Raw genomic sequence first — 12,075 nt, 5'->3', positions numbered from 1 at the left:
TAGGAATAAGCAAGAAGTGTTCTTACGTGGCTGTAATTGGCAAAACTGTCCATCGGCCGGTATTGCGTTGATGCATGTGCATGTGCCTTGAATGATGTCATCACAAGGGGTGTACAAAACACAGCTGTCATACGACAAGGCAAACCGCTCTTCACACCTGCACTGGAATCCATTGCCATTCGGGTAACAAACTGAGGAAGCAAGAATGAGATAGTCAGATGTAATCGGTGTTTTCAAGTTATTCATATCAGCAAAATTACCCTTTTCCTTTGGTAATGAAAAGAAGAAGCTTTTCAAATATTGCTATCCCATCAAAATTATTGATAAATGCAGCTTAAAGAATAGCTTTCCTCCAGGGTAACAGCATACATGAAAATGTCCGTTAGATAACGTGGAAGAACTGCTGAGGAAACAATCTGCAAGCGATTGCTTTTACCTGTTGTTAAGTTCACCCCAGTTACTTCAATGGTGTTAGTCAGTGGGTATGGGAATGATGTTGTTGCAAGCAGGTTCCTCAGATCATTTATCACTGCGATATCTGACACGGTCACCTCAATGTCAATGTCATAGTCCAATTCAGTTTTGGGAGCTGTATGATAGGTGAGACGGAAAGGTTCTACATACAGAAAGTCGTTCATACTTGAAGACAGAAGCCAATAAGTAACATTCTCTATTATGTCATGAGGGATTCTAAACAGCAGAGGACATGAAGGCTTGTTTTTGATGTGCCACGCTACAGATGACAGGAAGATAGTTCAGGTCTGAAATTCTCTTTAGTCTAAGTTTGCCGTCACATCTCATGTTTCATTAAGGAACATCTAGTAGGCCTACTCATTTCCAATCTTCTTCTTAATATAAGGGAATGCAATGTAGAAAACATAAAAGACCCTACATGTTACGGGAGATATCTACATATATACTTTTTTATTTAATTATAAATTAAAGTATTATCAACAATTCCCTCTGATCTGACATTTGGAAAGAAGAATATTAGGAAAGAAAAAGATGTACTGTTAGGTGGCTGAGGTTCACAAAACTGTCCATCGGCCGGTATTGCGTTGATGCATGTGCATGTGCCTTGAATGATGTCATCACAAGGGGTGTACAAAACACAGCTGTCATTCGACAAGGAAAACCACTCTTCACACCTGCACTGGAATCCATTGCCATTCGGGTAACAAACTGAGGAAGCAAGAATGAGATAGTCAGATGTAATCGGTGTTTTCAAGTTATTCATATCAGCAAAATTTCCCTTTTCCTTGGGTAATGTAAAGAAGAAGTTTTTCAAATATTGCTATCCCATCAAAATTATTGATAAATGCAGCTAAAAGAATAGCTTTCCTCCAGGGTAACAGCATAGATGAAAATGTCCGTTAGATAACGTGAAAAAAATGCTGAGGAAACAATCTGCAAGCGATTGCTTTTACCTGTTGTTAAGTTCACCCCAGTTACTTCAATGGTGTTAGTCAGTGGGTATGGGAATGATGTTGTTGCAAGCAGGTTCCTCAGATCATTTATCATTGCGATATCTGACACGGTCACCTCAATGTCAATGTCATAGTCCAATTCAGTTTTGGGAGCTGTATGATAGGCAAGACAAAAAGGTTCTACATACAGAAAGTCGATCATACTTGAAGACAGAAGCCAATAAGTAACATTCTCTATTATGTCATGAGGGATTCTAAACAGCAGAGGACATGAAGGCTTGTTTTTGATGTGCCACGCTACAGATGACAAGAAGATAGTTCAGGTCTGAAATTCTCTTTCGTCTAAATTTGCCGTCACATCTCATATTTCATTAAGGAACATCTAGTAGGCCTACTCATTTCCAATCTTCTTCTTAATATAAGGGAATTCAATGTAGAAAACATAAAAGACTCTACATGTTAAGGGAGATATCTACATATATACTTTTTTATTTAATTATAAATTAAAGTATTATCAACAATTCACTCTGATCTGACATTTGGAAAGAAGAATATTAGGAAAGAAAAAGATGTACTGTTAGGTGGCTGAGGTTCACAAAACTGTCCATCGGCCGGTATTGCGTTGATGCATGTGCATGTGCCTTGAATGATGTCATCACAAGGGGTGTACAAAACACAGCTGTCATTCGACAAGTAAAACCACTCTTCACACCTGCACTGGAATCCATTGCCATTCGGGTAACAAACTGAGGAAGCAAGAATGAGATAGTCAGATGTAATCGGTGTTTTCAAGTTATTCATATCAGCAAAATTTCCCTTTTCCTTGGGTAATGTAAAGAAGAAGTTTTTCAAATATTGCTATCCCATCAAAATTATTGATAAATGCAGCTAGAAGAATAGCTTTCCTCCAGCGTAACAGCATAGATGAAAATCTCCGTTAGATAACGTGAAAGAAGTGCTGAGGAATCAATCCGCAAGCGATTGCTTTTACCTGTTGTTAAGTTCACCCCAGTTACTTCAATGGTATTAGTCATTGGGTATGGGAATGATGTTGTTGTAAGCAAGTTTCTCAGATCATTTATCATTGCGATATCTGACACGGTCACCTCAATGTCAATGTCATAGTCCAATTCAGTTTTGGGAGCTGTATGATAGGTGAGACGAAAAGGTTCTACATACAGAGAGTCGATCATACTTGAAGACAGAAGCCAATAAGTAACATTCTCTATTATGTCATGAGGGATTCTAAACAGCAGAGGACATAAAGGCTTGTTTTTGATGTGCCACGCTACAGATGACAGGAAGATAGTTCAGGTCTGAAATTCTCTTTAGTCTACGTTTGCCGTCACATCTCATATTTCATTAAGGAACATCTAGTAGGCCTACTCATTTCCAATCTTATTCTTAATATAAGGGAATTCAATGTAGAAAACATAAAAGACTCTACATGTTAAGGGAGATATCTACATATATACTTTTTAATTTAATCATAAATCAAAGTATTATCAACAATTCCCTCTGATCTGACATTTGGAAAGAAGAATATTAGGAAAGAAAAAGATGTACTGTTAGGTGGCTGAGGTTCACAAAACTGTCCATCGGCCGGTATTGCGTTGATGCATCTGCATGTGCCTTGAATGATGTCATCACAATGGGTGTACAGAACACAGCTGTCATACGACAAGGCAAACCGCTCTTCACACCTGCACTGGAATCCATTACCATTCGGGTAACAAACTGAGGAAGCAAGAATGAGATAGTCAGATGTGTTTTCAAGTTGTTCATGTCAGCAAAATTACCCTTTTCCTTAGGTAATGAAAAGAAGAAGTTTTTCAAATATTGCTATCCCATCAAAATTATTGATAAATGCAGCTAGAAGAATAGCTTTCCTCCAGCGTAACAGCATAGATGAAAATCTCCGTTAGATAACGTGAAAGAAATGCTGAGGAATCAATCCGCAAGCGATTGCTTTTACCTGTTGTTAAGTTCACCCCAGTTACTTCAATGGTATTACTCATTGGGTATGGGAATGATGTTGTTGCAAGCAGGTTCCTCAGATCATTTATCATTGCGATATCTGACACGGTCACCTCAATGTCAATGTCATAGTCCAATTCAGTTTTGGGAGCTGTATGATAGGTGAGACGAAAAGGTTCTACATACAGAGAGTCGATCATACTTGAAGACAGAAGCCAATAAGTAACATTCTCTATTATGTCATGAGGGATTCTAAACAGCAGAGGACATGAAGGCTTGTTTTTGATGTGCCACGCTACAGATGACAAGAAGATAGTTCAGGTCTGAAATTCTCTTTAGTCTAAGTTTGCCGTCACATCTCATATTTCATTAAGGAACATCTAGTAGGCCTACTCATTTCCAATCTTATTCTTAATATTAGGGAATGCAATGTAGAAAACATAAAAGATCCTAAATGTTACGGGAGATATCTACATATATACTTTTAAATATAATTAGAAATTAAAGTATTATCAGCAATTCCCTCTGATCTGACATTTGGAAAGAAAGATATTAGGAATAAGCAAGAAGTGTTCTCACGTAGTTGTGGTTGGCAAAACTGTCCATCGGCCGGTATTGCGTTGATGCATCTGCATGTGCCTTGAATGATGTCATCACAATGGGTGTACAGAACACAGCTGTCATACGACAAGGCAAACCGCTCTTCACACCTGCACTGGAATCCATTACCATTCGGGTAACAAACTGAGGAAGCAAGAATGAGATAGTCAGATGTGTTTTCAAGTTATTCATATCAGCAAAATTACCCTTTTCCTTAGGTAATGAAAAGAAGAAGTTTTTCAAATATTGCTATCCCATCAAAATTATTGATAAATGCAGGTAGAAGAATAACTTTCCTCCAGCGTAACAGCATAGATGAAAATCTCCGTTAGATAACGTGAAAGAAATGCTGAGGAAACAATCCGCAAGCGATTGCTTTTACCTGTTGTTAAGTTCACCCCAGTTACTTCAATAGTATTAGTCATTGGGTATGGGAATGATGTTGTTGCAAGCAGGTTTCTCAGATCATTTATCATTGCGATATCTGACACGGTCACCTCAATGTCAATGTCGTAGTCCAATTCAGTTTTGGGAGCTGTATGATAGGTGAGACGAAAAGGTTCTACATACAGAAAGTCGATCATACTTGAAGACAGAAGCCAATAAGTAACATTCTCTATTATGTCATGAGGGATTCTAAACAGCAGAGGACATGAAGGCTTGTTTTTGATGTGCCACGCTACAGATGACAGGAAGATAGTTCAGGTCTGAAATTCTCTTTAGTCTAAGTTTGCCGTCACATCTCATATTTCATCAAGGAACATCTAGTAGGCCTACGCATTTCCAATCTTCTTCTTATTATAAGGGAATGCAATGTAGAAAACATAAAAGATCCTAAATGTTACGGGAGATATCTACATATATATACTTTTAAATGTAATTAGAAATTAAAGTATTATCAGCAATTCCCTCTGATCTGACATTTGGAAAGAAAGATATTAGGAATAAGCAAGAAGTGTTCTCACGTAGTTGTGGTTGGCAAAACTGTCCATCGGCCGGTATTGCGTTGATGCATCTGCATGTGCCTTGAATGATTTCATCACAATGGGTGTACAGAACACAGCTGTCATACGACAAGGCAAACCGCTCTTCACACCTGCACTGGAATCCATTACCATTCGGGTAACAAACTGAGGAAGCAAGAATGAGATAGTCAGATGTGTTTTCAAGTTGTTCATGTCAGCAAAATTACCCTTTTCCTTAGGTAATGAAAAGAAGAAGTTTTTCAAATATTGCTATCCCATCAAAATTATTGATAAATGCAGCTAGAAGAATAGCTTTCCTCCAGCGTAACAGCATAGATGAAAATCTCCGTTAGATAACGTGAAAGAAATGCTGAGGAATCAATCCGCAAGCGATTGCTTTTACCTGTTGTTAAGTTCACCCCAGTTACTTCAATGGTATTACTCATTGGGTATGGGAATGATGTTGTTGCAAGCAGGTTCCTCAGATCATTTATCATTGCGATATCTGACACGGTCACCTCAATGTCAATGTCATAGTCCAATTCAGTTTTGGGAGCTGTATGATAGGTGAGACGAAAAGGTTCTACATACAGAGAGTCGATCATACTTGAAGACAGAAGCCAATAAGTAACATTCTCTATTATGTCATGAGGGATTCTAAACAGCAGAGGACATGAAGGCTTGTTTTTGATGTGCCACGCTACAGATGACAAGAAGATAGTTCAGGTCTGAAATTCTCTTTAGTCTAAGTTTGCCGTCACGTCTCATATTTCATTAAGGAACATCTAGTAGGCCTACTCATTTCCAATCTTATTCTTAATAGTAGGGAATGCAATGTAGAAAACATAAAAGATCCTAAATGTTACGGGAGATATCTACATATATACTTTTAAATGTAATTAGAAATTAAAGTATTATCAGCAATTCCCTCTGATCTGACATTTGGAAAGAAAGATATTAGGAATAAGCAAGAAGTGTTCTCACGTAGTTGTGGTTGGCAAAACTGTCCATCGGCCGGTATTGCGTTGATGCATCTGCATGTGCCTTGAATGATGTCATCACAATGGGTGTACAGAACACAGCTGTCATACGACAAGGCAAACCGCTCTTCACACCTGCACTGGAATCCATTACCATTCGGGTAACAAACTGAGGAAGCAAGAATGAGATAGTCAGATGTGTTTTCAAGTTGTTCATGTCAGCAAAATTACCCTTTTCCTTAGGTAATGAAAAGAAGAAGTTTTTCAAATATTGCTATCCCATCAAAATTATTGATAAATGCAGCTAGAAGAATAGCTTTCCTCCAGCGTAACAGCATAGATGAAAATCTCCGTTAGATAACGTGAAAGAAATGCTGAGGAATCAATCCGCAAGCTATTGCTTTTACCTGTTGTTAAGTTCACCCCAGTTACTTCAATGGTATTACTCATTGGGTATGGGAATGATGTTGTTGCAAGCAGGTTCCTCAGATCATTTATCATTGCGATATCTGACACGGTCACCTCAATGTCAATGTCATAGTCCAATTCAGTTTTGGGAGCTGTATGATAGGTGAGACGAAAAGGTTCTACATACAGAGAGTCGATCATACTTGAAGACAGAAGCCAATAAGTAACATTCTCTATTATGTCATGAGGGATTCTAAACAGCAGAGGACATGAAGGCTTGTTTTTGATGTGCCACGCTACAGATGACAAGAAGATAGTTCAGGTCTGAAATTCTCTTTAGTCTAAGTTTGCCGTCACGTCTCATATTTCATTAAGGAACATCTAGTAGGCCTACTCATTTCCAATCTTATTCTTAATAGTAGGGAATGCAATGTAGAAAACATAAAAGATCCTAAATGTTACGGGAGATATCTACATATATACTTTTAAATGTAATTAGAAATTAAAGTATTATCAGCAATTCCCTCTGATCTGACATTTGGAAAGAAAGATATTAGGAATAAGCAAGAAGTGTTCTCACGTAGTTGTGGTTGGCAAAACTGTCCATCGGCCGGTATTGCGTTGATGCATCTGCATGTGCCTTGAATGATGTCATCACAATGGGTGTACAGAACACAGCTGTCATACGACAAGGCAAACCGCTCTTCACACCTGCACTGGAATCCATTACCATTCGGGTAACAAACTGAGAAAGCAAGAATGAGATAGTCAGATGTGTTTTCAAGTTGTTCATGTCAGCAAAATTACCCTTTTCCTTAGGTAATGAAAAGAAGAAGTTTTTCAAATATTGCTATCCCATCAAAATTATTGATAAATGCAGCTAGAAGAATAACTTTCCTCCAGCGTAACAGCATAGATGAAAATCTCCGTTAGATAACGTGAAAGAAATGCTGAGGAAACAATCCGCAAGCGATTGCTTTTACCTGTTGTTAAGTTCACCCCAGTTACTTCAATAGTATTAGTCATTGGGTATGGGAATGATGTTGTTGCAAGCAGGTTTCTCAGATCATTTATCATTGCGATATCTGACACGGTCACCTCAATGTCAATGTCGTAGTCCAATTCAGTTTTGGGAGCTGTATGATAGGTGAGACGAAAAGGTTCTACATACAGAAAGTCGATCATACTTGAAGACAGAAGCCAATAAGTAACATTCTCTATTATGTCATGAGGGATTCTAAACAGCAGAGGACATGAAGGCTTGTTTTTGATGTGCCACGCTACAGATGACAGGAAGATAGTTCAGGTCTGAAATTCTCTTTAGTCTAAGTTTGCCGTCACATCTCATATTTCATCAAGGAACATCTAGTAGGCCTACGCATTTCCAATCTTCTTCTTAATATAAGGGAATGCAATGTAGAAAACATAAAAGATCCTAAATGTTACGGGAGATATCTACATATATATACTTTTAAATGTAATTAGAAATTAAAGTATTATCAGCAATTCCCTCTGATCTGACATTTGGAAAGAAAGATATTAGGAATAAGCAAGAAGTGTTCTCACGTAGTTGTGGTTGGCAAAACTGTCCATCGGCCGGTATTGCGTTGATGCATCTGCATGTGCCTTGAATGATTTCATCACAATGGGTGTACAGAACACAGCTGTCATACGACAAGGCAAACCGCTCTTCACACCTGCACTGGAATCCATTACCATTCGGGTAACAAACTGAGGAAGCAAGAATGAGATAGTCAGATGTGTTTTCAAGTTGTTCATGTCAGCAAAATTACCCTTTTCCTTAGGTAATGAAAAGAAGAAGTTTTTCAAATATTGCTATCCCATCAAAATTATTGATAAATGCAGCTAGAAGAATAGCTTTCCTCCAGCGTAACAGCATAGATGAAAATCTCCGTTAGATAACGTGAAAGAAATACTGAGGAATCAATCCGCAAGCGATTGCTTTTACCTGTTGTTAAGTTCACCCCAGTTACTTCAATGGTATTACTCATTGGGTATGGGAATGATGTTGTTGCAAGCAGGTTCCTCAGATCATTTATCATTGCGATATCTGACACGGTCACCTCAATGTCAATGTCATAGTCCAATTCAGTTTTGGGAGCTGTATGATAGGTGAGACGAAAAGGTTCTACATACAGAGAGTCGATCATACTTGAAGACAGAAGCCAATAAGTAACATTCTCTATTATGTCATGAGGGATTCTAAACAGCAGAGGACATGAAGGCTTGTTTTTGATGTGCCACGCTACAGATGACAAGAAGATAGTTCAGGTCTGAAATTCTCTTTAGTCTAAGTTTGCCGTCACATCTCATATTTCATTAAGGAACATCTAGTAGGCCTACTCATTTCCAATCTTATTCTTAATAGTAGGGAATGCAATGTAGAAAACATAAAAGATCCTAAATGTTACGGGAGATATCTACATATATACTTTTAAATGTAATTAGAAATTAAAGTATTATCAGCAATTCCCTCTGATCTGACATTTGGAAAGAAAGATATTAGGAATAAGCAAGAAGTGTTCTCACGTAGTTGTGGTTGGCAAAACTGTCCATCGGCCGGTATTGCGTTGATGCATCTGCATGTGCCTTGAATGATGTCATCACAATGGGTGTACAGAACACAGCTGTCATACGACAAGGCAAACCGCTCTTCACACCTGCACTGGAATCCATTACCATTCGGGTAACAAACTGAGAAAGCAAGAATGAGATAGTCAGATGTGTTTTCAAGTTGTTCATGTCAGCAAAATTACCCTTTTCCTTAGGTAATGAAAAGAAGAAGTTTTTCAAATATTGCTATCCCATCAAAATTATTGATAAATGCACCTAGAAGAATAACTTTCCTCCAGCGTAACAGCATAGATGAAAATCTCCGTTAGATAACGTGAAAGAAATGCTGAGGAAACAATCCGCAAGCGATTGCTTTTACCTGTTGTTAAGTTCACCCCAGTTACTTCAATAGTATTAGTCATTGGGTATGGGAATGATGTTGTTGCAAGCAGGTTTCTCAGATCATTTATCATTGCGATATCTGACACGGTCACCTCAATGTCAATGTCGTAGTCCAATTCAGTTTTGGGAGCTGTATGATAGGTGAGACGAAAAGGTTCTACATACAGAAAGTCGATCATACTTGAAGACAGAAGCCAATAAGTAACATTCTCTATTATGTCATGAGGGATTCTAAACAGCAGAGGACATGAAGGCTTGTTTTTGATGTGCCACGCTACAGATGACAGGAAGATAGTTCAGGTCTGAAATTCTCTTTAGTCTAAGTTTGCCGTCACATCTCATATTTCATCAAGGAACATCTAGTAGGCCTACGCATTTCCAATCTTCTTCTTAATATAAGGGAATGCAATGTAGAAAACATAAAAGATCCTAAATGTTACGGGAGATATCTACATATATATACTTTTAAATGTAATTAGAAATTAAAGTATTATCAGCAATTCCCTCTGATCTGACATTTGGAAAGAAAGATATTAGGAATAAGCAAGAAGTGTTCTCACGTAGTTGTGGTTGGCAAAACTGTCCATCGGCCGGTATTGCGTTGATGCATCTGCATGTGCCTTGAATGATGTCATCACAATGGGTGTACAGAACACAGCTGTCATACGACAAGGCAAACCGCTCTTCACACCTGCACTGGAATCCATTACCATTCGGGTAACAAACTGAGGAAGCAAGAATGAGATAGTCAGATGTGTTTTCAAGTTATTCATATCAGCAAAATTACCCATTTCCTTAAGTAATGAAAAGAAGAAGTTTTTCAAATATTGCTATCCCATCAAAATTATTGATAAATGCAGCTAGAAGAATAGCTTTCCTCCAGCGTAACAGCATAGATGAAAATCTCCGTTAGATAACGTGAAAGAAATGCTGAGGAAACAATCCGCAAGCGATTGCTTTTACCTGTTGTTAAGTTCACTCCAGTTACTTCAATGGCATTAGTCATTGGGTATGGGAATGATGTTGTTGCAAGCAGGTTCCTCAGATCATTTATCATTGCGATATCTGACACGGTCACCTCAATGTCAATGTCATAGTCCAATTCAGTTTTGGGAGCTGTATGATAGGTGAGACGAAAAGGTTCTACATACAGAAAGTCGATCATACTTGAAGACAGAAGCCAATAAGTAACATTCTCTATTATGTCATGAGGGATTCTAAACAGCAGAGGACATGAAGGCTTGTTTTTGATGTGCCACGCTACAGATGACAGGAAGATAGTTCAGGTCTGAAATTCTCTTTAGTCTAAGTTTGCCGTCACATCTCATATTTCATCAAGGAACATCTAGTAGGCCTACTCATTTCCAATCTTCTTTTTAATATAAGGGAATGCAATGTAGAAAACATAAAAGATCCTAAATGTTACGGGAGATATCTACATAGATACTTTTAAATGTAATTAGAAATTAAAGTATTATCAGCAATTCCCTCTGATCTGACATTTGGAAAGAAAGATATTAGGAATAAGCAAGAAGTGTTCTCACATAGTTGTGGTTGGCAAAACTGTCCATCGGCCGGTATTGCGTTGATGCATTTGCATGTGCCTTGAATGATGTCATCACAATGGGTGTACAGAACACAGCTGTCATACGACAAGGCAAACCGCTCTTCACACCTGCACTGGAATCCATTACCATTCGGGTAACAAACTGAGAAAGCAAGAATGAGATAGTCAGATGTGTTTTCAAGTTGTTCATGTCAGCAAAATTACCCTTTTCCTTAGGTAATGAAAAGAAGAAGTTTTTCAAATATTGCTATCCCATCAAAATTATTGATAAATGCAGCTAGAAGAATAGCTTTCCTCCAGCGTAACAGCATAGATGAAAATCTCCGTTAGATAACGTGAAAGAAATGCTGAGGAAACAATCCGCAAGCGATTGCTTTTACCTGTTGTTAAGTTCACTCCAGTTACTTCAATGGCATTAGTCATTGGGTATGGGAATGATGTTGTTGCAAGCAGGTTCCTCAGATCATTTATCATTGCGATATCTGACACGGTCACCTCAATGTCAATGTCATAGTCCAATTCAGTTTTGGGAGCTGTATGATAGGTGAGACGAAAAGGTTCTACATACAGAGAGTCGATCATACTTGAAGACAGAAGCCAATAAGTAACATTCTCTATTATGTCATGAGGGATTCTAAACAGCAGAGGACATGAAGGCTTGTTTTTGATGTGCCACGCTACAGATGACAGGAAGATAGTTCAGGTCTGAAATTCTCTTTAGTCTAAGTTTGCCGTCACATCTCATATTTCATCAAGGAACATCTAGTAGGCTTACGCATTTCCAATCTTCTTCTTAATATAAGGGAATGCAATGTAGAAAACATAAAAGATCCTAAATGTTACGGGAGATATCTACATATATATACTTTTAAATGTAATTAGAAATTAAAGTATTATCAGCAATTCCCTCTGATCTGACATTTGGAAAGAAAGATATTAGGAATAAGCAAGAAGTGTTCTCACGTAGTTGTGGTTGGCAAAACTGTCCATCGGCCGGTATTGCGTTGATGCATCTGCATGTGCCTTGAATGATGTCATCACAATGGGTGTACAGAACACAGCTGTCATACGACAAGGCAAACCGCTCTTCACACCTGCACTGGAATCCATTACCATTCGGGTAACAAACTGAGGAAGCAAGAATGAGATAGTCAGATGTGTTTTCAAGTTATTCA

The 12,075-nt window shown here is 38.2% G+C and overlaps 1 protein-coding gene across 4 annotated transcripts in view; it reads right to left on the bottom strand.

Annotated features, from left to right (window-relative positions):
* The window catches only part of LOC125725390 (adhesion G protein-coupled receptor F5-like), an 83,952-nt gene extending 75,476 nt beyond the window's left edge, over positions 1-8,476 (bottom strand). For all 4 annotated transcript variants that reach the window (XM_049002269.1, XM_049002270.1, XM_049002271.1 and 1 more), the window contains exons 1-14: positions 8,327-8,476; positions 7,924-8,088; positions 6,357-6,509; positions 5,954-6,118; positions 5,373-5,525; positions 4,970-5,134; positions 3,984-4,148; positions 2,994-3,164; positions 2,419-2,571; positions 2,003-2,173; positions 1,428-1,580; positions 1,012-1,182; positions 437-589; positions 27-191 (exon numbers count right to left, since the gene is read on the bottom strand). In XM_049002269.1, coding sequence (XP_048858226.1) covers positions 27-191; positions 437-589; positions 1,012-1,182; positions 1,428-1,580; positions 2,003-2,173; positions 2,419-2,571; positions 2,994-3,164; positions 3,984-4,148; positions 4,970-5,134; positions 5,373-5,525; positions 5,954-6,118; positions 6,357-6,509; positions 7,924-8,088; positions 8,327-8,420 — 2,197 coding nt within the window. In that variant the 5' untranslated portion in view covers positions 8,421-8,476. The remainder of the gene's footprint in view (positions 1-26; positions 192-436; positions 590-1,011; positions 1,183-1,427; positions 1,581-2,002; positions 2,174-2,418; positions 2,572-2,993; positions 3,165-3,983; positions 4,149-4,969; positions 5,135-5,372; positions 5,526-5,953; positions 6,119-6,356; positions 6,510-7,923; positions 8,089-8,326) is intronic.
* Positions 8,477-12,075: the final 3,599 nt, after the last annotated feature.

Source organism: Brienomyrus brachyistius, unplaced genomic scaffold, assembly GCF_023856365.1.
Source record: "Brienomyrus brachyistius isolate T26 unplaced genomic scaffold, BBRACH_0.4 scaffold66, whole genome shotgun sequence".
NCBI lineage: Eukaryota > Metazoa > Chordata > Actinopteri > Osteoglossiformes > Mormyridae > Brienomyrus > Brienomyrus brachyistius.
Note: the sequence above shows the minus strand (reverse complement) of the source record. Positions and strands in the feature narration are given on the sequence as shown.